The sequence below is a fragment of the Mesoplodon mirus genome (genome assembly GCF_964341445.2).
Source record: "Mesoplodon mirus genome assembly, chromosome: 15".
Classification (NCBI taxonomy): domain Eukaryota; kingdom Metazoa; phylum Chordata; class Mammalia; order Artiodactyla; family Ziphiidae; genus Mesoplodon; species Mesoplodon mirus.
In genome coordinates this window covers 35,748,969-35,772,663 of record NC_138991.1, presented here as the reverse complement: position 1 = coordinate 35,772,663, position 23,695 = coordinate 35,748,969, and the positions used below count along the sequence as shown (strand labels likewise).

The 23,695-nt window shown below is 55.3% G+C and overlaps 1 protein-coding gene and 1 long non-coding RNA gene across 2 annotated transcripts; both read left to right on the top strand.

The window, feature by feature from the left end:
• The first annotated feature begins 7,249 nt into the window (after nucleotides 1-7,249).
• HSPB1 (heat shock protein family B (small) member 1) lies at nucleotides 7,250-8,915 on the top strand. Its single transcript, XM_082644935.1, has 3 exons — nucleotides 7,250-7,769; nucleotides 8,449-8,512; nucleotides 8,603-8,915. The coding sequence occupies exons 1-3, from the start codon at nucleotides 7,418-7,420 to the stop codon at nucleotides 8,790-8,792; spliced, it is 606 nt and encodes a 201-aa protein (XP_082501061.1). The 5' UTR covers nucleotides 7,250-7,417; the 3' UTR covers nucleotides 8,793-8,915.
• An 11,650-nt stretch (nucleotides 8,916-20,565) lies between these two features.
• Nucleotides 20,566-22,709, top strand: LOC309791546. The gene is made up of 2 exons (XR_014291522.1): nucleotides 20,566-20,993; nucleotides 21,211-22,709. It is a non-coding gene; the product is annotated as an uncharacterized lncRNA (long non-coding RNA).
• Nucleotides 22,710-23,695: the final 986 nt, after the last annotated feature.

Sequence of the window (23,695 nt, the reverse complement as noted above, 5' to 3'; positions counted from 1 at the left end):
GCTCTGGGCTGCACGTGCCATGACACAGATGTCCTTGGTCTGGTCTGGGCTGCAGAGCAGAGGTGCCATGCTCTGAAGGCTAGGGCTGTGTCAGCACATGACCCCTCTCTACTTTCTATTCCCTCAGACCGGAAGGGGCACCTGAGGAGGCCTTTGGCCGGTGGCTCTGTTTCTGATCTGAGGAAGCTGGTCAAAGAAGTGTCAGTGATCTCTTTAACGCTTTACACAGGTTCAGCAAAACTAGGCCTCAGGCTGGGAGTTCCCTGGAGGTCCAGTGGTTAAGACTTTACGCTTCCGATACAGGTGGCACTGGTTCAATCCTTGGTCGGGGAACTAAGATCCTGCATGCCATGTGGCACGGCCAAAAAAAAAAAAAAAACAGCTGGGTAGGGGTTGGGGCTATAGGGAAAGAAGACTTGGCCCTGCTCTGGAGATGCCACCTCTTGGAGGGGATGGGGGCATGAAACATACCCCAAGGTGGGCATGAAAGTTCAGCCTGTCTCACACGAGCCCAAAGCTGCCCCTTCCCCTTCCCCCCTTCCATTCCCTCACTGCCCAGCCGGACCACTTTCCTCATCTGCACCTGACAGCCAGGCTGCAACCAGGTGACCAGGCAGTGCCACTTCCTTTTCTGCCCCACCCCCACTCCTGGCCTCTAACCACGACACCTCCTAGGCCCACCTCCTCACCAGCTGGCCTGCCTGGGTCTGGCCCCCTCCAGTCCATCCCACCATATATACAATTCAAATCTGACCATTCCCTCCCTCTTTCCATACATGCTTACTCAACACCTACTATGTTCCATGCCCAGTTCCTGGCTCTGAGGACACAGTATTGAATTAAGGAAACAGAACTCCCCACCATGAGGATCCCATGACCATGTCCACCAGCTCGTAGCACTTGGAAGGCCTTCAGAATGGCGAACGGCTCCACCTGGAATTGCCATCCTCTCCTGCCGCCACCCTCCAACCTCTGCTCCCATCACTGTCCTTGACTCCAGTGGACCCTCCTCCCCGGGCCCCCCTCGGCCCCAAGGCATGCCCTCTCCATCTCCACAGGTTCCGGAGAGCTCGTGGTTCCAGGCCCAGCTCAGCTGCCTCCTACTGCTAGGAGCCTTCCCGATCCCCAGCTGCAGTGGCCACTCCCGCCTCTGGATTCCTCCAGCCCTAGGTCTGTTCCTGCCTTTAGGGTATCAAGCTCTTGATCCAGTTATTTGTTGGCGGGTCTCTCTCTCCCTAAATCTGTGAGCTTCTGGAGCCCAGGTCATGCCTTCTTATCGCTGCATTCCCCAAACAGGCACCCTTGAGATGTTTGTTGAACGAGTGAAGGAGTGAACGAGGCAACTATGGCGTGAGGGTTTCCAGCAACCGTGGGGGAGGGTGGAGACCAAAGGCATGGTGGCAGCAGGAAGACCCTAGAGGGCGACAGAGAGAGGAAAAAAAAACTGCTGGTTGGCGGCGCGCCAGAAGGGATACAAAACAGGCCTGGACAGAGAGGCGAGATCCCTGGAGGAGGATCCATGGCAGCCTGGAAGCCCGAAGCTCTTGTCCTCAGCACCTCCCTGGCTATTTGGCACCCGTTCCGCTTAGGACAGGGAGGGTACCAGGCCCCTGTCCCTCCCGCAGACGGAGGGTTCAGACTGAACTCTTCTGCTCTTACCTTGGGAAAAGGGAAAAACACTGGAAGGCAGGCAGGAAAACAGGAAATTCCAATTCTATGTCGGGTAACAAGAGGGGGAGACGGGGGCAAGGGTGGGGGAACCTTAGGAAGATGTGGCATTTGGGGTGTAGGACGTCCTCTCCTCACCTCTGTCTCTGCACTTGGGGCCTCAGGGACCCCTCCATCCTTCCCCTCCCTGCACACACAGCAGCCAGGAGGCTGGACAAGGCTTTCCCGGGTCCTGGCAAATTCGCCCTTTTTCCTTTCTTTTTTCTTTCTTTCTTTTTTTTTTTTTTTTTTGTGGTACGCGGGCCTCTCACTGCTGTGGCCTCTCCCGTTGCGGAGCACAGGCTCCGGACGCGCAGGCTCAGCGGCCATGGCTCACGGGCCCAGCCGCTCCGCGGCATGTGGGATCTTCGCGGGCCGGAGCACGTAACCCGTGTCCCCTGCATCGGCAGGCGGACTCTCAACCACTGCGCCACCAGGGAAGCCCCGCCCTTTTTTCTTAATCCGTTTGCTACAGCCCCAGACCCAGGGTAGCAAGTCACAAATGCACATGCCCAATTTGGGGGTCCCAGCTGACTACCCCCCTCCCCTGCCTCTCTGAGGTGCCCTTGGAAGCCCCCTGGCCTACTCCCCCGACCCTCCCACCCCCGCCTCTCTCAGCCGAGGGCATATTCAGCAAACGGGCCTTATCACCAGGCGCCTACCCTTCCTTTGCCAAGCCCCCCTCCACCTGAGAAAGGCTCTCAGCACACCCAGCACAGGAGGGTGCTCCAGCCACAGGGCCTCCCACCTCCATGGCCACCGCAGGGGATGCCCCATCTCCACGCCCTCCCTCATCCTCTGCGTCGACTCACCATATATACACATCCCTGGGGTGGGGTGGGGGGTCGTGGGGGATGGGGGAGAGTAGAGAGTGGAGGAGGAACTGTTGATTCACCAGCGCTGGAAGGAGCCTTCGAGAACATCCAGTCCGATGGTCTCATCGTACAGATGAAGAAAATGAGTCACGGAGGCCGGCTGTTGGCCAAGGTCACAGAGTTAGAGACATATACATCCCCAGACTTCCAAGCTAGACAGATTCTTTCTACTGGACAGCAGGGCTGGAGGGGTAGGAGGATGGATCCTCAGCCCTCCCGCCCGGCCCCTCCTTGGCACCCCTTCAGCAGTGATGGAGGCGAGGTGACCCCAAGGCCAGACAGAAGCCGAAGGCCTAGGAGATGGGTTTTGGGAAATGGACTCCTGGAGGGGCAGTGTCTAGACACTTCCAGAAAGACCCAGAGCCCCCACCCCCACCCCCATGCGCCCTAATTACGGCTGCCCACATTCTTAGTTCCCAGCAGTGCCAGGGGCTGGCGCTTCATCAGCTGTCAGGCCTCTCCCAGGAGCTCGGGCAGCTGCCTGAACACTCTCGCACTTTCTGAGGCTGGGCCAGGGAGGGAAGGGCTGTGGCAGCTGGAGTTGGCAAAAGCCTGCTAAGGGAGTGGCTAGTGTGGCCAAGTGCTCAGGCGCAGGGCCAGGCCAGGAAGCTGGGAGGCTGTTCTCGGAGCTGCGGCAGAATAACCCAGACTCCGGGGCTAGGGATAGGGGAAGGGCCCCTCTGATTAAGGAATTCCTGCAGTGTTCCCCTGCTCCCCACCCCCTTGGCTTCTGGGAAATCCCTGTGGGTGGAGTTGTCCTCTTAATCCCAGAAAAACTACCCCTGGGAGCTCAGTACCCTAGAGGAAGGGTGCTTGGTCAGGGCTGGAAGTGAACCCAGAGAGGCTGGCCCAACCCTCCCTGTCCCACAGGTAACCCTGGGCTGCACACCTCACCCTGGGCCTGCAAGCCACAGCCCACCGCCCTCCCTGGACTGCCTGGGAAGTCTCCCCCCTGCCGGATAGAGAGGCAGGAGGCCTGAGTTCCAATCCCCCCATCCTTCACCAGCTTTGTGACCTTGGGGCAGTTGTGACTCTCAGTTTTCTCATCTCCAGGATGGGACTCTGATAAGATACTTGAATGTGCTATAAAGCACATACAACCAGGTAATTCTCATTAATCTAAGTCTCAATATCCAAAATTAAAGGCCCTCTTTCCTTAATAACAATGAACACTTCTGAGCACCAGGCACTTCACGGGAGTTATCGTGTTATAGATTCACCGCAGCCCTGCAAGATGGGTGTGTTAAAAAAAAAAAAAAAAGATGGGTGTGTTATTAGCTGTCTTGCAGATGGGGACGTGCCAGCTCAGAGAGGTCACCAGGCCAGTGAACATCAGCAGGTTCAAGCCCAGCCTTGTCTGACTCCAAAACCCAGTTTCTCCTCCACCCCTACCCCCTCTTACTACCACCCAGAGCTACCCAGTTCCCCTCCCTTATGATTGGCAGCTCTGATCTGAGAGTCCCTTGAGAAGTGACCCATTGAAGATGGATGTGGGGAATTCCCTGGCAGTCCAGTGGTTAGGACTCCACACTTTTGTTGTAGCAAAAATAGAAATGAGGCTTTTCTGATAAACAGGAAAATAAGGAAACAATGAACAGGCTGGGGAAACAACATAAACAGGCCTGAAAGAGGTAAGCAATCTTGGTTGTTCTTTAGCTGTTACTACTAACAAACACTTGTAGCTAGACTTGTCCTTCACAAAGATGATTACTCTCTGACTCCATACAAATTACCCTTTGCAACTGGCATTTCTTCTCCCCCTACACTCCCCTGTAGCACTCTTCATTTCAGAAAGAAGGTCACGGGTCCATAACTTCAGGGACATCAGACCCGGTTGCTGAGCCACCTGATGCCAACTTTGGCCATGAATTTGCAGAAGAAAAGAAATGCAAGACCTCCACGACTTTTGATCCTTATCATATACCCCAGACTCCGAGCCCCACATATAAAATCTTCTCCGATTCCCCAAGGAGGAGGCACAGTTCTTGAGGCGTTAGCCTACTGTGTCTTCCCTTTGCCTGGCAAAGAAAATAAAAAGCATCTCTATTTCTAATCTTCCAATTCTCTGTCTCCATATTTTTATCCAGCATTGGTGCCCAGGGAGCCAGATTTGGCAACACTTTCACTGCAGAGGGCCCGGGGTTCAATCCCTGTTTGGGGAACTAAGATCCCTCAAGCCTCCCAGGCGTGATAAAAAAAAAAAAAAAAAAAAAGATGGATGTGAATTCTCAGTTCTGCTGCCTCCACCTCCATGGGCTGGGTGCTGGGGGTGGAGCCCTGGGTTGCACAACTTCCCCTAGCCGGGGCAATAGGGATGGATCCTCCCCACCTTGGTTTCAGGCAAAATGAAGGGAGCTCTGAATGTAGCTTCTGTCTACAAGGTGCTGGCGGCCAGGCAGGCAGCCCCCACCCAGAGCATGGCTGGGCCACACTTGAAGGCACCCATGATTATATTTGACAGCTCCCGCTAGGGTGGGGCACCTGGGCTCCAGTCTGGGCCAAGGTGGGCAGGCAGGGACGGATGAGGGCCCTCCCTGGCTCCTGACCTCACCCTGACTTTAAGAGCTGGGGATAGGTGGGGCTGGGACTGCCAGGGCGTGAAGGCCTGGGGCTTCCTGAAGCTGAGACCCTTGGGGGGCAGCGAGTGGCTCCCCATGGAGACTGGGCTCCTGATGTGATCCAGCAAGAGGGGCGGGGCAGAGGGCAGGCATCCTGTCTGCCTCCTCTCCTTGGCCCATGAGAGCTCCAGGTGCTTAGAGGCCTTTCCAGAGGTGACCTCAGATTTGTGGCCCAACCCCAGCTCTTTCCCGATGGGGAACAGGTGGATAAGAAAGAAAGACATCTAGGAGTGCTCTCTTGAAGAGGAAATTGAGGCTCAGAGAGGGCACGAGACTTGATGTTACCTCAGCTCATTTTTTTTAAAATTAATTAATTAATTAATTTTTGGCTGCGTTGGGTCTTTGTTGCTGTGCACAGGCTTTCTCTAGTTGCGGTGAGTGGAGGCTACTCTTCCTTGCGGTGCACGGGCTTCTCGCTGCGGCGGCTTCTCTTGCTGCAGATCACGGGCTCTAGGCACGCGGTCTTCAGTAGTTGCAGCACGCAGGCTCAGTAGCTGTGGCTCGCAGGCTCAGTGGTTGTGGCTTGCGGGCTTAGTTGTTCCACGGCACGTGGGATCTTCCAGGACCAGGGATCAAACCCGTGTGCCCTGCATTGGCAGGTGGATTCTTAACCACTGCGCCACCAGGGAAGCCCTACCCCAGCTCAGTGAGGTGAGTGGACTGGAGTCTGGCTTTCAGCCCCTCAGGTGTCCTGGGCGGGGCAGTGCAAGTCCTGCGTGGAATGGGCAGGAGTACAGCCTCAGCCCAGCCCCAGGAGAGGGGTGGGTCTCGGAAGCAGAGGAAGTAAGGGACTCCAAGGTGGGAGCCCCATGAGGGTAAGAGCCCTGAGCACTAGAGAGGCAAGAGCCTTACTCTGCTAGTGTCTTACAGGAGGTCGTAGGCCAGTCACCTAATCTCTCTGAACCTCAGTTTCCCCATCTAAAAAGGAGGGATAAAAAGACAGAAGTCAGGAGAAGGAAGGCTGGACTGGGCTCATGCCAATGAAGGCAGGAGAGAGAGGGAACGTTAAGATTATGGCATGACCCTAGGGGCGGCATCTTCTCCCAGAGGTGGGAGCAGGGGCGTGGATCCCATAGGTGGTCAGATAGGAGGTGGGGCAGACCTCAGGCTTCAAGCAAGTTTGAAGGAGCTGTACTACCTGGAGCCCCCTCTCCCTTTGTGCTGTGGGAATATTAAACAAAAGGGTTTTTGAGATCATAATCTGCAAAGAGGAAAAGGAGGGGCCTTGGCCCAAATCACACAAAAAATCAGTGGCAAAACCCCGATGAGATTCAAGGTTGCTGCATTTCAAGTTCCCTGTCCAGGGCTCCTCAAGAAAAATAGATATAATGGGGAGCTTTGACAGTAACCTTTCTCCTGACCCCCCCTCAGCATGGGGCCTCAGGGTTTGTGATCTGGGTCTGCCCCACTGGGAAGTCAAGGGGAAAATGGCCAAACCTACACACGTCACCGCCTCTGCAACAGGGAGACATACACGCTCTCTTTCCTCCCCCCTCTTTCAACTCCAAGGAGCTAATAATAACAATAATTCATTATCATGTACCAGGTCCTGGACTAAAATGTTTACTTGCATTAAGTGGCTGAATCCTCACACCAACCCAGTGACGGAAGCATTTTCATCATCATCATCATCATCATCCCCATTTTCCCGATGGGGAAACTGAGCACAAAGACTCTCATTTGCACAAGTTCATCCAGTGAGTGGCAGGACCTGGATGTGAACTCAGGCGGTCTGGCTCCCGAGCCCACACTCCTAACCATGCTGCTTCTTAAGACATTATTTCAGACACCCTGGGGTCCAAATCCCGGCTCTGCCGATTCCTAGCTGTGTGGCCTGGGACAAGCAGCCTGACCTCTCTCTCGGCTTTATCCTCCTGGACTGTGCACTGATCGCGGCCTAGCGCTTTAGCACCCAGGCCTGCGAGCGTCCGGCAGTGGGCACTGCACCAGCACCGGGGCTCCGGTCATTTGTTTTCCCAAGCAAGAGAAGGTTCCAGATGTGGGTAGGGCCTTCCTCGCCCCGCCCCGCGCCCCGGTATGCAGTGGGGGGAATGCAGGGGGAGGGGCTGCTCCGGCCCGTCACTGCCATTAATAGCGACCTGAAACACGCCTGCTAAAAATACCCAGCTGGAGGCCCATAAAAGCGCTGCTGGGGCGGGCGCCCGACACTTCTCGCACCACTCCGAGCCTCAGCCAGACGCGCCCAGACCAGCCAGCATGGCCGAGCGCCGAGTGCCCTTCTCGCTCCTGCGGGGCCCCAGCTGGGACCCTTTCCGCGATTGGTACCCGGCCCACAGCCGCCTCTTCGACCAGGCCTTCGGGCTGCCCCGGCTGCCCGAGGAGTGGTCGCAGTGGCTGAGTCACAGCGGATGGCCGGGCTACGTGCGCCCTCTGTCCGCCGCCGCGATCGAGGGTCCTGCCTACAGCCGCGCGCTCAGCCGGCAGCTCAGCAGCGGCTTCTCGGAGATCCAGCAGACTGCCGACCGCTGGCGCGTGTCCTTGGACGTCAACCACTTCGCCCCCGAGGAGCTGACGGTCAAGACCAAGGACGGCGTGGTGGAGATCACTGGTGAGCCCCCTCCCCCCCGGGGACTGGGGCGCCGTGCCCCGGCCTCTCGTCGGTCCTGGGGAGGAGCCCTGGTCAGGGACCTGGGTTGAAATGCGGGGCGGGGGGCGGCTGGAAAGTGAAAACTTAGCCGAGGCCCCGGGAGCAGAGCCCGGGGAGCGAGGTGGGCCTCCTTGCCCTGCCCCTGGCCTGTATCCACTTCTCTGGAGTTGGGGGGTGCTGCTAGCTCCTAATGCATCTTTTAGCCCTAAAAAGTCTACGCTAAGGGAAGAAACGCCCCCTTCCAGCGGAGACCCCGCACGGCCCCAGCCCCACCCACAAGGGACCAGGTCTCCCCGCGCCCACCCGCGCCTACCCACCCCGGCCTGCGGTTGGTATGAAGAGGGCGTCGCCGCCCGCCCCGCGCCGTCTCCGCCCCTAGCCCGTGTCCGCGGAGGGGGCGTGTGCGCGTGCCCGGCGCTGCGGTCCCCCTCACCGCTCCCAAAGCCCCTGAACCGAACTTTCCAGAAGCTTCTGAGATCCCGGGACAGCCTGGGGCACACAAATCCCTTAGTCAGTCTTGCCGGCCCCGAGTCCTGGCCGCCAGGTGGGACGCGTTTGGATGTGCGCCAGCTGGAGAGGCCGCCCCTCCCTGCCTCCTCTGACCTCCTTCCCCCCACCCCTCCACTCCCCTCTCCCTCAGGCAAGCACGAAGAGCGACAGGACGAGCACGGCTACATTTCCCGGTGCTTCACTCGAAAATACACGTGAGTCCTGGCTCCAGAGCTGGGGGGACGGGAGGAGGGCGCAGGGACACACAGGTGTGTAATGCTTCTCCTCCCTTTCTGCGTGTCCAGGCTGCCCCCCGGTGTGGACCCCACCCAGGTCTCCTCCTCCCTGTCCCCCGAGGGCACGCTCACCGTGGAGGCCCCGTTGCCCAAGCCAACCACCCAGTCGGCAGAGATCACCATCCCTGTCACCTTCGAGGCACGCGCCCAGCTTGGGGGCCCAGAAGCTGGGAAGTCTGAACAGCCTGGAAACAAGTAAAGGCCCTAGCCTAGTTGCCCACCCCACAGTAGCCATCACTGACTGTCCCCACCCACCAAACCTCTGTACTCTTTTGATATCTTTACCTTCTGTTTTTCTCAAATAAAGTTCGAAACAACTGCCTGCCACTGCCTCGGACCCTGGTGTGTTTGTGGAGACATAGGGGTTGTTGGTGGTTCACACGCTCATCACCTTTGCTGAGGGCCTGCAGTGTGCCAAGACCCACGCTGGGCCCTGTGGGTACAGTGGTGTCCATCACAGGGCACAGCCCTGCCCTCCAGTCCCTTGTTTATTAGGAGAGAAACAGTCATTGTTTACGGCAATTAAAACCCCCAGGGCTGGGCTTCCCTGGTGGCGCAGTGGTTAAGAATCCACCTGCCAATTCAGGAGACACGGGTTCGAGCTCTGGTCTGGGAAGATCCCACATGCTGCGGAGCAACTAAGCTCGTGCACCACAACTACTGAGCCTGCGCTGTAGAACCTGCTCGCCGCAACTAGAGAAAAGCCCGCACATCAAAGACCCGATGCAGCCAAAAATAAATAAATAAATAAATAAATAAATAAATACATTCATGGAAAAAAAAACAAAACCCAGGGCCAGGTGTGGGATCAGGGGAAACCAGGAGATGCACCTGGCCCAGGCTTAGGCACTCAGAAACACCTGGGCAGGGGGCAGGTGAGGGGGGACGGGGCAGGGTCTGGGGAGGGGAGCTTCCTGGGAGCTCAGAGTTCCTTCCTGCCCTCCTCATAACTTCATTAATCCTGGCGAAGGGGGGCAGGACCAGGTAGATGGGGTGTGTGTGGCCACCCCAGGTGGCATTCTGAGGGGAGATTGGCCTCGTCAAAGGACCTTTCCCGCCAGGCCAGGCCGTGAGGGTAGCAGAGGGCCTGGGCCCTCAGGCCTGAGGGTGCCCTGCAAAGAGCGAGGGCAGGTGTGGCCTAGGTTTTGGTGGAAGAGAGGCAAAGACCTGCCGGGGAAGCAGTGGCTGCAGGAGGGCCTACCTTGACTGTCGCTGGCAGGAACACCCACACCTACCTCGGCCTTTGTCCTTGTCCTCCCCCGACCCTCTCCCCTGCCCGAGGAGGGTTCGGGGCGACCTAGGAGAGGGAGAAAGTAGATGGGGGCTTTGGAGCCCAGTCTGAAAGTAGATGAGGGATTTTGAGACCCCACATTCTCTCCACCAGCAAGGTCCCAGAGCTGGGGGCTATGGTCAGACGCTTCTGTGTGCATAGCCCTACTTTGTCAGGGTCCCTGAGAGGAGCAGCACCCGCAGGGAGGGGCCTGGGGCATCCACACACCACCTCTCCCGCCGTCCAACTTCTCAGTTTCTCCTCCCTGGTGCGGGCTCCCTGTTGGGACACCACGATCTGGAGCAGGCATGAAGCCAAAAGAGGTCCTGGCCTTCGAGGGCCCCGCCAAACCTGGAAGGAGGCCAACAGGGAAGAAATCACCTGGAACAAGGACAGTGCTGGCCCAGCTGGCAGCACAGGTCCGGGCCTGTCAGCCAGGATGCCGCCCAGTCCACCCACCCTCCCACCTGGTTTCCTGAGCTCTGATCGCCTAAATCTTCCACCCTCTCCCCGAGACGCACCCCCCCACCCCGTCTCAGATGTCTCCTGGATGCCTCCACGCTCCTGTGGCCACGACCCAGAGTCAGCCTGTCCAGTTCTCACCCTCGCTCTGCTGGCCAGTGCCCTTGTGGCTGGCATCAGGATGGCCCTGATCTCCACGGGGGTGGCCGGCTGCCCCTATCTGGTCGGAGAGAGCGACTGCAAGGCTGCCGGGCTGCCAGCTCCTCCACTGGTGCCCTGGACGTGTGGGAGAGCTACTTCCAAGCCTTTGACCAGGTAATCCTCACGTTAGCCCCGAGGAGAGGTGCGGTTACTGCTGCTTGGCAACTGGGCAGTGAGCCTCAAAGAAGTGAAGAGACTTGCCCAGGTTCACCCAGCTTGTCCTGGAGGGGCCAGAGGGCCATCTGCGTCGCCCCAGACACGGGAGGTCAGATTAACTCAGACACAAGGCTGGCGGGTGGGGGGTGGGGGGGCTCCACAGCTGGAAGTGCTGTCACATCAGGCTCAGGGGCCTCAGGAGGAAGACAGGGATGCAGCTGAGCCTGGGGGCCAGGGCCACTCGAGGGGGCGAGGCTGCAAAATGGCCCGGAGAGAGCTGCCAGGTCTCGGGCCCAGAGTCCAGGGCCATGGCCTGGGGTAGGCAGGGGCAGCGCCTGGGTGCTGTCGGCGCTATAGGAATGGACCTTAGGTCCGGGGGCTCAGGCCATCACTGGGATCACAGCTGGGGCACGAGGGAGGTAGGAAGTGAAGAATTCAGTCCCTGCAAAGGAAACAGGCCGCAGTCTCCGTGGGAAACCAAAGTAGGAGGTGAGGAAGCTGAGGCAGCCCAGGCCACACAGTGCGGGGCGGGGCAGAGGCAGGAGAGGAGCCTGGGGCTGGGCTGGCCCTAGCCCAGAGCTCATCTCAGAAGACGTGGGATCTGGGTAGCACCTCTGGGCGGAGTGGTGGGTGGGGCAGGCTGGCTCAGGTCCGGGGGTCTCCACGGGGAGAGGCCAGTTCTGGGTACTGAGATGCCTGGTGAGTCCCTGCCCTACTGCTGTCCCCGGCCTCGCCAAGCCTTTCCCTGATTTTCAGTGGGTCCCTCTCTAAACGCCTCTGATGACATTCAGGTCTGCAGACTCAGACACTGGCCTTGGTTCAGTGAATGCTAGCATCTGGGTCCCTCTGCTCAGCTGAAGGGTGCCTGAGAGGCAATGTCCCCTGCTGCAGGCCAGTGACAAAGGCACCCTCAAGGACCTCAAATCCCTGTGGCAGCTGCTCACCTCTCAGCAGCTCCAACTCCCCTAGGGATCCGTGGGGTGCACAAGCCGCTCTCAGTTCCAGGCCGATCCCTGGGTCTCTCCTTCTCTCTCTCCCTCCCAGTTATGAAATCTGCCCTCCCTGTTGGCACCTTCTCTGGCCCCAGCACCCAGCCCGTAGGTCCAAGTCCTTGCTTGAGCTCAAGGGGGCAAGCGGAGGACACAGCCCAGTGACGAGCAGCATTCTACCATAAGAGAGGGCCCAGGACAGCCTGCAGAGTCTCAGTGGAGTGGGAAAGAGGGATTTCCAGAAGTGACCCTTGTGTGACGGGCAAAGGGGAGTTGCATGGGCGAGGGCTGGAAGGCTGGTGTGGTCAGGCTGGAGGAGGGGCTGCAAGCAGGCAGGGCAAGTGAAGGAGGTGCGGGGGCCCCATCTTGGAGGGCACTGAAGGCCATGCTAAGTGCAGGCTAAGCAAAGGGTTTAAGCATCCCTGCTTTAGAAACCAGGTTCCAGACCTTAGAAGAGAGTGGTTGGGAGGGGCAGCCGTGAGGCAGGGGCAGTGTGCTGCTGAGACGTAGTGGGCATGGGTCCTGCCAGGGAGAGGGGGAGAGGGGGATCGCACGCCAGATGTGGCAGCAGCAGGCTCTGCAGTGTGGGGTGACACACCGGATGTCGGGGTGCTGGGGGGTGGGGCAAGGAGGGGACTTCTAAAGTCCTGAGCTCCCTGCCTGGGGCTTGCAGACTTCAGTCTCTGTAAGGTCAAGCAGCCACCAGACCTTGGCTAAGGTCAAGCAGCCACCAGACCTTGGCTGCTGGGGGAGTGAATTGTTTCCCGCTGCCCTCATCTTCCCTGCTACTGAATCAACCTAGGGTTTGCCAGGGAGACTGCTCTGTGGAGAGGGTGGGGTGGGGAATAAAAGCCGCCCAGAGAATCGCTGCGGAGGACCCCAGCGCTGGATCCAAAGGGTACGGCCAGAGCACCTTTGTGATGGGGAAGGGGCAACCAAGCGAAGGAAGAAGAGGAGGGTAGGGTTGGAATGGAGCCCCCGCCCAGGGTTGACCAGGAGGTTGACCATTAGAGACTCCAGACCCCTGGCCGGCTGGCAGCCACACAAGCCCTACGTGCCCTGGCAGAGCCCAGGGCAGGGCAGAGATCAGCCTGGAGGGGGTTCTATCTGCTGGCCTTACCCCGGACCCCCTGCACCTCTACAGTACTCCCAATCCCCACATGCACACAGAGGGACCTGGGGGTTTGGGACAGCCCTGCATCCAGGACTCGGCACCGGGTCCAGACGTGCACAGCAGCGACTGAGCTCCAGCTCAGGACCAAAGCAGGGAAGGAGGATGCAGCATGGGTGAGGACAGCTGGGTGAGCCTGGGCTGGTCTTAGCCAGTCTGCCACTGGGCCCTGCAGCTCAGACCCTGATGAGATGGGGGCTAAGCCCTGCCCTCATGCTGTTCTCCTAGGGAAGTGGGCCCTGGGAATGTGTGCCCCCCCCAAAGTGTGTACTGTCTGTCCATCTACCATGCCCCTGTGTTCCAGCCCTGAAGAGCACAGGAGCCTGGGGGCGGGAATTACTCCATCCCTGGCAAAGATCCTCTTAGTCAAGGGCTCTGGGTCCTCCCCTCCCTCCTCCACCTGCCCAGGTGAGTTTGACTTCATCATATGCATCTAACTCTGCCTCCTAAGGATGAACCATATTCTAATGGGCCTCTTATGAGACAGCTCTGCCGACAGCTAGTTGTGCAGGGAAAGCTGGAAGCATGAAAAATACCAGGAATCCCAGGCCTGGCTAAGAAGGGACAGCTCCAGATCAATAACAAAATCTCTGGATGGTCTCGGGTAGGAGCGTGGAGGGCAGAAGAGCCTCACTGGCCAGTTGGCCACTTCCATCTCTTCTGAAGGGCAGACTGAGGGCAAGGGAAAGTCAAGTGACCAGACAGGGCTCCCAGCTTGCAGCTCAGGGGGGAAAGATAATATGCGGGGACCCTGGGGAAAACTGACCTGCCCTAGGAGAGGTCCCTGCAGTTTAATAGCCCCCTCCTACCCTTCCTTCCAGCCTTGCGTGCCTACCAGCTTGGAACACCTCCCTGCCCAGCCTAAGTGGCAATGGTTGGGTCAAGATGCAGCACTGGTGGTCCAGGGGCTGTCTCAGTGGAAGGAAGTCTACTCTCACCCCCACCTCAGGCTGAACAGGGCAGAGCCTGCCAGGAAGGTTTAAAGAATAGATAGGGGTTGGGACTTCCCGGGTGGCGCAGTGCTTAAGAATCTGCCTGTCAATGCAGGGGACATGGGTTCGAGCCCTGGTCCAGGAAGATCCCACATGCTGCGGAGCAACTAAGCCCATGAGCCACAGCTACTGAGCCCGTACTCTAGAGCCCGTGAGCTACAACTACTGAAGCCCACGTGCCTAGAGCCCGTGCTCCGCAACAAAGAGAGCCACCGTAATGAGAAGCCTGTGCACCGCGAGGAAGAGTAGCCCCCGCTCGTCACAACTAGAGAAAGCCCGCACGCAGCAATGAAGACCCAACACAGCCATAAATAAATAAATAAATAAATATATATATACAAAAAAAAAGAATAGATAGGGATGCAGGAGCAGCTCTGTGTTCAGGAAAAAGCACTGGGCTAAGGCCAGCTCTAGGTTTGTGCCAGCTCTGTCCCTTTTGGAGGCATGGCCTGGGGTCCAGCCCCGCTCTGGGCTCAGTTTCCATTCTGAGGGGTCTGGGTGGCCCCTGAGGCCCCTCCTGCCTTGATTGTCTGTCAGTGTTGTCAGCTCCATGCAGACCGGAAATCAAGGGGGAATCGCCAAGACTGGCAGCTACCCAGGGTCCCCTAAAAATAATAGGAAAGCCAAAGTCCCAGAGATGCCCAAGGGTATAAGACAATTTTCTGCAGGACCAACAAGGGCCTGGCATGAGGAAGGCCTTCAGTCTTGGCTCTGACCCCAGGGCAGGTCTGGACCACCCTTTTCTTCCCACGTCATTCCCCCCTCATCAAGATGGGTTCATGAAAGTCCTTTCGAAAGTCCCTTACCAAAAACAAAACAAAACAAACAAAGAAAAACAGCAAATTCCCCGGGGGTCTGGTGGTTAAGACTCCGCACTGCCACTGCTGGGGGCCCAGATTCGATCCCTGCTTGGGGAACTGAGATCCCACAAGTCCCAAAGTGCAGCCAAAATAAAAGTCCTTTAGGGATAGCCGTTTTCAGGCTGGGGAGACAATGGGATAGCGGCAGGACAGGAGGATTGAGAATTTAGGTGAATGGATGACCAGAGCGGTCCCTGAGCCCTCCCCTCTTCTCACCCAGCCCCTCCCCCCCAGCCCCTTCTGAGCTCCCATCCTCCTTGCTGGGTCTCCCTGTCCCTCTCTGATCTTGCATCTCCCTTACTTCGCCCCATTCCCTCACATCACTGCACCCCTCCCAACACCAAGCCCCTTCTCCCACACTGAAACCCCCTCCTTTCTGGGAGTTCTCCCATCTTCTCTGAACCCCCAAATCCATCACTGCATCTTCTCACTTCACCAAGCCCCCCTCCCTCTTGGGAGCCCCTCCCCTACCTCTCTCTGGGCCCTGGTGGCTGAGCTATCCTCGCACAATGCCCTTGGTGGCCCTGTTGATGATCCCCAAAACCCCCTTCTCCAGGCCTTACCAGCCTGAAAGCCTTGAACCCTAAGAGTGGTCCCACGGGCCAATCCCTCAGCAGGGGTCATGGAGCCCTAAGGCTCTGGGTGGGAGGAAGAATGGTTCTGGAGGAGTAACCAATCCCCACCAAGCAGGCAGCAGGCCCTGCCAGCTCAGGCCTCAGACTGTACCGACTCCAGAAAGGGAGACTTACCCCACCTGTAAGGAGGATGGAGCAGGGCCAAGGTAAGTCCCGAGGCACCCCCTGTAGGACAACCTGTTGCTGGGCCTCCCCATCCTCTCTCCTCTCCCCCAAGGCCCAGATAGGACAATAAGTGAGTGCCCCCTGGTGCTCTCCCAGAGACACCCAGATACCTGACACCACTCACCCCAGAAACTTCGGGAATCTCTGCCCAGGTTCTGGGTCCTGCCAGGCCCAGAGCAGAAATGGGGGCAGAAAATCCGAGTCTTGGAAAACACTGACGCCCCCTAGCCCTGCACCTACCATACCTTTGGTCATATTCTCTGCTCTGGGCCTCAGTCACTGAATGTCCTCAAGCCTCCTGGAAGTTCCCTCATGGAGGACCCAGCTCACTTTCTCAGTCTGCCTTTGCAGGGTCTGGGAGCCAAGGCCTGGAGCCCAGTGGGTGAGGGAGACCTGCCTCACCCTCTGCACCTTTGCTGCATAGGTGTTCTGTTACTAATCACACTGGCGTGTACTGGGCACCTGCTAGCTGCCAATCACTCCTTAGCTTATTAAATCCTCACAGCAACCTCATGCCACTGAGAGGCAGCAGAGGATTACAGTTGTGCTTGTGGCCACTGGTCAAACTGCCTGGGTTCAAATCCCCACTGGGGCATTTACTAGCTGTGGGACCATGGGCAAGTTACTAAGTCTGTTTTTTCTTCTGCAAAATGAAGCTGATCGTATGAATTAAGACATGTGAAGCCTTTATTTTTCGAGTAAGAAAGAAACACTCATGGGAATTAATTATGGGAAGATAACTTTGATCTTATTAAGATAATAATATGGAGATCACCCTTATTAGAGAGTGACCTTCCCAAAGTTGAGGGAGGAATTCCCTAGTGCTCCAGTGGGTTAGGACTGCACGCTTCCACTGTAGAGGGCAAGGGTTCCACACGCTGTGGGGCGTGGCCAAAAAAAAAGGTTGAGAGAAATATGAGGAAATGGTAACCATTCTTTCAGTTTTGTTACAAAAGGGAAGGAAATGGGACTTGAGCTTTAGAAAATAAGTGTAGAGAAGATTTCCTTTCAAGACTAAAGACACTTAATGACTTTAAATGATGTGAGGATGGATGGAGAGAAGCAATGGAGAAGTTGATAATGGAGATTTAATTTATAATCAGGAATATAAAGTTCTGAGAAAGACAGAAAAGAACAGACTGTTAGGGAATTCCCTGGCGGTCCAGTGGTTAGGACTCCGTGCTCCCACTGCAGGAGGCACAGGCTCAATCCCTAGTTGGGGAACTAAGAGCCCGAAAAAAAAAGCCAGAAAAAAAAAGACTTAAAAATTTTTTAAAAAGAAAGAAAGAAAAGAAAACGGAGTTAGAGTAGATGTGACCATTCAGTATTAACGAGAAGAAAAGGAGTGTTAAAAAACAAAATTCAGCTGAGTAAATTTGAAGCTCTAGCTGGCTTTAGTCAATTATTCATGAATTGGGCAGCCTCGCATCTAGGATAAAAAGAAGCTCCCATAAGTGAAGCCTTGGAGCAGTGTCTGGGGCACCCAGGAAGCATCCACTCAATGCTAGGCATCTTTATGAGGTAGTCTGTAATATTCTCATTTTACAGATATGCAAACTGACCTCTGAAGGACGAAGGAACTTGAGAAGTTACGCCTCACAACTAGGACAGGATGGGTTGAGAATTCGAATCCTAAACTCTTAAGCTTTATACCACTTTGAGCCCTTCATTTGGAAAATGACACACGTTGCTGAGTGACGGAAATCTCACTTTCCTAAACAGTAGCCACACTGAAGCTGGTCTTCAATTCCTAAATCCAGGTTTGACTGTGCCTTGGGCAACCCATCTCCCCTCCCGGCCTCAGATTACACAGCTCTATGTTGGGAGATGAGAAGGGCAGAGATTGGGGTGTCTTCGCTCCCTATCATTTCTGAAATCTGATTCTGGGGGAGAGCTCCGGCCGGCCACCACTCAATTCCCAGTTAGGAGCGTCTATCCGGGGAGTGTGGGGGAAAGAAGGGCGTTTAGCGGGGACGGGAGATGGGCTGACACCGGGGGCAGGCGGCAGGCGAGGCTGGAGAGGGGCTGGGGCCTGGCCGTGGAGGGCCTTGAGTGCCAAAGACGGGCAAGAGCTGGCCTCAGTGTCCCTCTGGACCTTGGGGCCCGCGTGTGAGGTGATGGAACCTGACAGAGCCCAGTGGCCATCTCCCTTTGAGCCCCTCCAACTGCTCTGTGGGCCGGGCAAGCTGTAGAGAGACCCGGCTTCCTCTGCAATGTGGGAATAACGTAGACCTCCAGGGGCTGGCTCCAGAAAAAGCGATACGTAGGGAAGAAAGCATGACGAACCTGCAGTGGACTTTATAGAGGCTGCGTCGTTGTTCAGACGGGGAATCTGAGGGGCAGGTACGCGGTCAAGGGCCCCGCAGGAGCCTGAGCTCCGCCCTCCTACACCAGCTCCTTCCACCGACCGCGGCAATGGACAAGGCCCCCAGATGTCGCTAACGCCCTATAAGGCGTTGTAACGCCCTACAGAACCCAGGCCAAGTTACTCCGGGTGACAAAGGACCACACGGAGGGCGGAGACCAAGTAGAGTGGAAGAGGGAGAATGGGGTCGGGGGCGTGGTGGGGTTATGAAAGCCCACGGTGGGAGGTGGGCTGGGGCACCGCCGGGCAGATTACGGCGCAGAGCCCTAGCAACAGGCCGGCCATTGGGGGAGCAGGGCAGGCTAGCTGTGATTGGCTCTCGCCGCTGCCCGCGATTGGAAGGCGGCCGCATCCCCGCCATGCTCACATCCGGGTGTCTGGCCTGGCCTGGAACCTTAGCGATCCCGGGTTGTCAGATTTCCTTGGCCTACGCGGCAGCGCCGAACACATGCCAGGCGGGCACGCAGAGCGGTGAGGCTCACCCACGCGGAATCGCAGGTGCGGGTACGCGCAGGCGTGCTCGCGCAGAACTGAGGTCCCGGGCACACGCAGACAGCGAAATCCTGCACCTGGGGCCCAGGTGTTTGCGGATAGGTGACCGGAGAGAAGGCCGAGGATGGAGTTCCCGTATGGGTTGGAGCTGGGCGCGGGCCGAGCTCGAGGGCCCTACTGCCGTCCCAGGGTCTGGGCCCAACCCGGGTAACGCGAAGGCTTGCAGGAAGCCGAACCCAGCCGACACCCAGGGGCCCGGGCCTGGGGCTAGCGGGCCTGCTGCAGAGCCGGGCGGCGCCCAGCGGGCGGCAGCAGAGGACGGCGCCACTGGAGCCGGCCCTTGCGGGGGGGCGGGGGGGCCGGGGCCCGGAGGGCTGCTGAATCCTCCCAATTCCGGGGCCCTACAAATCATTTGGTAATCCAAGTAAATGGGGCAGAGGCGGTCAGACCAGTCGCTGGTGCATTCTTGGGTACTGAAGCCCTGAGGAATGGACGAAGGCTGTTTTGTTATCTAGGTTCGTTTTGGCCCTGTCACCACTGGGCTAAATAAATTTTAAATCCTTAACATTTAGGATATTAGGGGAGTATTGCTCCTTTTGCTTTTGCCCAGCAGTGTAATGAAGTGTCTGTTTGATCTTGGGGATCTGGACAGCATTTAGGGAAATTACATTGAAAGGAACTCACCCAAAATGCTTGCAGTCAGCCACAAGCTGCTCCTCCTTTATACGGGTTACCCAGCCATTACTTCCCAAATCTATCGTGTATTTGAATGTAATGCCTAATTTTGGTCAAGAGAATATTTTTCACTTAGTCCATCCACTACCCTCTCCAACCTAGTACTCATCATTGAGGAACCACAACATTCCCCAAAAGGAATGTGTTTGAAAACTCAGCAGTTTCCAAACTGAGCAGGCAAAACCACTTATAAACCGTAATAATGTAACACCTCCATATTTTGGAAGGCAAGGACTTTTGGAAGGCAAAATGCTTTCATAACAAACCTAAGGGAATCCAAAATGAGCTTTCAGTCAGGCCTTCAAGAACTGACCAACCATCAAAACCCCGGCCCTAAAAATCTGGCTTCAGGAGGCAAAGAGAATGAAGAGATGGAAGGTTTGATGTCTCGTGTTGGCCCCTTATCTGAGAGCCAGTAAGTAGTAGGGTAACTTGTCCATCGTGGTGGGAATAACCAGTTAACACCAAGACTGTGTTAAAAGTCTAGATTCATTCTCCCAAGGTAGATCCAATATGAAGGCAGCCTCTCAGACGTGATTGCAGCTTCCTGAAAACTCGGAGTGGTGGGCTGCACTATTTTGCCACCTCTGCCAGGCATAGGGGCAAACAGCTGCAGACCACCAGGACTCACCAGGTCAAGTGAGCACATGTATGAGATGGCTTGCTGAGTCAAAGCACGTGCTGAGTGGGCACCTACGTAGTTCTTTTCCCATCCAAGGGAAACAGGAGAGGATTTTGAGGAGGCAAAACACCCTAACCTAAAAGACTAATCAGAAAACAAGATGGTTCCTCTGGATGACAGGCAGGCAGCTTTGTCCTCATGGGCTCAGGTCACAGGCCCTGGTGCTGACCGCTGCTTAAGGCCACCTGATTCTGGTGGAAGAGCCCTGGGCCGGCCACCACTCAATTCAAATTCGGTTCCACCTGAACCAATGAAAAGGCTGGATGGAGGGACAAAGAAAAATCTTTATGCAAGACCAAAAAAAGTGCCCCAACAGGAATAGAAACAAATCAAATGACATAGGAGGAAACAAACAGACAAAACCCAGAATGTGTTAAGACCACCAAGTAGCCTGGTCTCTGGAAAAGTCAATGTTATAAAAAAGAGGTGGAAGGAGTAGAGGCTAAAGAAAACTATTATGAAATCCAATTAATCGATTTCATTGGATCAGAGGAGAGGGGGTTAGAAAGTGCTATCAAAGGCATTCTGGGGCTTCCCTGGTGGCGCAGTGGTTAAGAATCTGCCTGCCAATGCAAGGGACACGGGTTCAAGCCCTGGTCCGGGAAGATCCCACATGCCGTGGAGCAACTAAGCCCGTGCAGCACAACTATTAAGCCTGCACTCTAGAGCCCGCAGGCCACAACTCCTGAGCCCACGTGCCCTAACTACTGAAGCTTGTGCACCTAGAGCCCGAGCCTCAAAACAGGAGAAGCCACGACAATGAGAAGCCGGTGCACCACAGTGAAGAGTAGCCCCTGCTCACTGCAGCTAGAGAAAGCCCGCGCACAGCAACAAAGATGCAACACAGCCAAAAATAAAAAATAAATAAATAAATAAATTTATTGGGGGGGGGGAAAGGCATTCTGGCTGGAGGGGTGGGATGGGGAGGGTGGGAGGGAGGGAGACGCAGGAGGGAAGGGATGTGGGAACAGATGTATATGTATGACTGATTCACTTTGTTATAAAGCAGAAACTAAAAAAAAGGCATTCTGGGTAAAATTTGGAGAGATCTGAATATGGGCTGGTATTAGAGAATTATTGTGATTTCCTTAGGTGTGATGACAGCGTGGCCTTCATAAGAGAATGTCCTTGTTTTTAGGAGAAATATCAACATAGGGAGTGCAATGTCATTACTTTCAAGGTTCCACAAGACAAATATAAAATGTCACAAAGCAATGGATATTTGGTTTATCCCTGTACCATTCTTTTTTTTTTTTTTGCTGTACGCGGGCCTCTCACTGCTGTGGCCTCTCCCGCCGCGGAGCACAGGCTCCGGACACACAGGCTCCGCGGCCATGGCTCGCGGGCCCAGCCGCTCTGCGGCATGTGGGATCCCCCGGGATCGGGGCACGAACCTGCGTCCCCTGCATCGGCAGGCGGACTCTCAACCACTGCGCCACCAGGGAAGCCCCTGTACCATTCTTTTTAACTTTTGTGTTTGAAATTTTTCAAAATATATAAAAGGTTGGGGGGGTCCAGGCCCCCGATACCACCTAGCTATCCTTTAAACAGGGTTAAATCTAAAGCAAGAGGCAATTCCTGGGACCACCGGTTTCAAATATCCACATTTAAAAACCATAAGCCAGGGAATTCAGTGGTTAAGACTCCACGCTTTCACTGCCAAAGTCCTGGGTTCAATCCTTGGTGGGGAACCAAAATCCTGCAAGCTGCGCAGTGCAGCCAAAAAAAAAAAAAAACAAAAAAAAACCCCACAAGGCAAAACCTTATATGACCCACGGGTCACTTAATGCTCAAAAGCAGCAAAAATCCTTCCATCTCAAACTGAGGCAGGTTATGAAGCACAGAGGACAGTCGCTCGTTACCTCTAGGAAGGGAAATGGGTGGCTGGGAAACAACCATGGGAGACTTACTATTACCCGATGTCACCATACTACTGTCCAGACAGTAAATATTTTAAGTTTCACGGGCAACATACTGCCTCTTTGCACTTTTTTTTTTTCCTTTACAGCCCTTTAAAAATATAAAGCCAGGTAAGGATTAAGTTATGAAGATGAAATACCAAAAATCCTATGAGCTGGTACTGAGGACTCCTGTCAGTGTGATCCAGCCACTCTAGCCCCAACTCCTCACTGACCACAGGTATCTGGTTAATCAGAGGTAGGGTCTGTGGCCACTCAGATCCAACCACATTTACCCATACCAGAACTGGAAAGTTCAAACTAGCAGGCCAATTAAATTAGTAAGCTGGTACACCACATTTTAATGTCGACTAGGCTGGAGACCACTTAATGTCAGCTCCTAGAAATAGAGAAGAGTGTTACCCGGCTTGATTCTCCAAGTTTGCTTTGGAAACTGCACGGAAGAGGTAGCTGCCATTCTCAGCCACTCAGATCAACCAGCGTGAGTCAACAGGCAGGTTCCGCTCACCAGCGCAGAGGCCAGTGCATGCGGTCGTTACATATAAATAGAGTGGAGGGAAACTGCACTCGCTTCACCAGGCAACTTATTTGCTCCACTGAAAGGTTCCCTGCCACTAAGTCCCGTTTGATATCCCCTCCACTCCACCTGCAAAGTTCTAGGAATGCAGAACCCTGCTCTGTGGATGCCCGAAGCCAAGTAGATCGTTCACTCCTTTACAATTACCCTCCTGCCCATCACCTTTATTTAATTCCTTCCCACTATCAGTTATTTTTTAAGTTCTAGAGTGCGGTGAGGAAGAGGACCTCTACCATTAGTGCCTGACCCGGGGTATCATTCAATTCCTGAATTAGGAGAGCTTTCTTAACCTCAACTCTTCAGGGCCATTCTTTTCCAACTGCTTATCACTGTTAATGCAAGCCCCCCCACACCCATACTTCACATTGGAATTATGTCACAGGAGATTGAATGCAGAAGGAGCTAGGAGAGTCCAGATGACTTCTACTAAGAGATCTGTGAAACTGTAAAATAACGCTACTCTTCTGTTTTTTGTTTTGGAGAACAATTACTTTTCATGAAATTGTTATGTATCTCAACATGTAACAGGTTTCCATTATTTTTAAACAAATGAGTATTTTCAGTTTCTAGTTTTTGATACAGTCTACATTAAGAGTTATGTAAAGGGGTCCTGAGATGAAAAAGTTTAAGAAACACTGCATCAACGAACTGTTAAAACTGGGTGGAAATGCAGCAACAGACAGCATTTTATCTCAAGAGAAGTCTGTCTGTGGAAAATCCTCTGGGCAAATTCCAGTCTTATGTCAAATTCCAGGCACTCACAAAGGGACGTTACACCAAAGAAACAAGGGTGTAACAGTAACACCTTCCAGGAGCTACCCTTCTTTCTTAAGAGCCTTGGTGAGCCTGTGCTGACCTCGCCCAGCTCTCAGCTCCCCTGGCTGGCAAGACGTGTATGACTTGCCCCTATCCAGTAACTCCCACACTGAGCTCAGTCAGCGTGCTGGGTGGTGGCTGCTGCTCAGCGTTACCTCCTAGAGGAGCAGAAGCAGCCTGGTGTCAGGAGGCAAAGCTCAGGAGGGTTGAAGATGCGGGCTCCAACACGGGTCATCAGTGAGTTGTGGGACCTCAGGCACACGGGTCACTTCTGTGTCCACCTGTGTCTCAAGGTGGTTCTGAGGGACAATGAGCCAAAATAGGTGAATTCATTAACATGGCCAAAGCCTAGTCACCCCCAGTGTTATTCCTAAAATGTGAATTAAAATTTCTCAAAAAATTGAAAAGCCGTCCTCTTCCTGTGCATGAACCAGTGCAGCCCCTCCCTGCCTTGCTGGAGCACACCCAAGCCGGTGGAGGAGGAATGCCTTTGCCCTGGTGTTCCTTCCTGTAGACAAACCCCTCCTCACAGCTGGTCAGGGCAGAACACCCCACGTGTCCAGGGATGTGATCTGAGCCGTGGGCGCATCCTGACAGCTGCCATCAGAAACAGCA

Coding starts and splice junctions, on each gene's coding strand:
- HSPB1 (XM_082644935.1), top strand. CDS start 7,418: ATGGCCGAGCGCCGAGTGCCCTTCTCGCTCCTGCGGGGCCCCAGCTGG. Junction 7,770..8,448: donor CGGCGTGGTGGAGATCACTG/GTGAGCCCCCTC, acceptor CCTCTCCCTCAG/GCAAGCACGAAGAGCGACAG. Junction 8,513..8,602: donor TGCTTCACTCGAAAATACAC/GTGAGTCCTGGC, acceptor CTGCGTGTCCAG/GCTGCCCCCCGGTGTGGACC.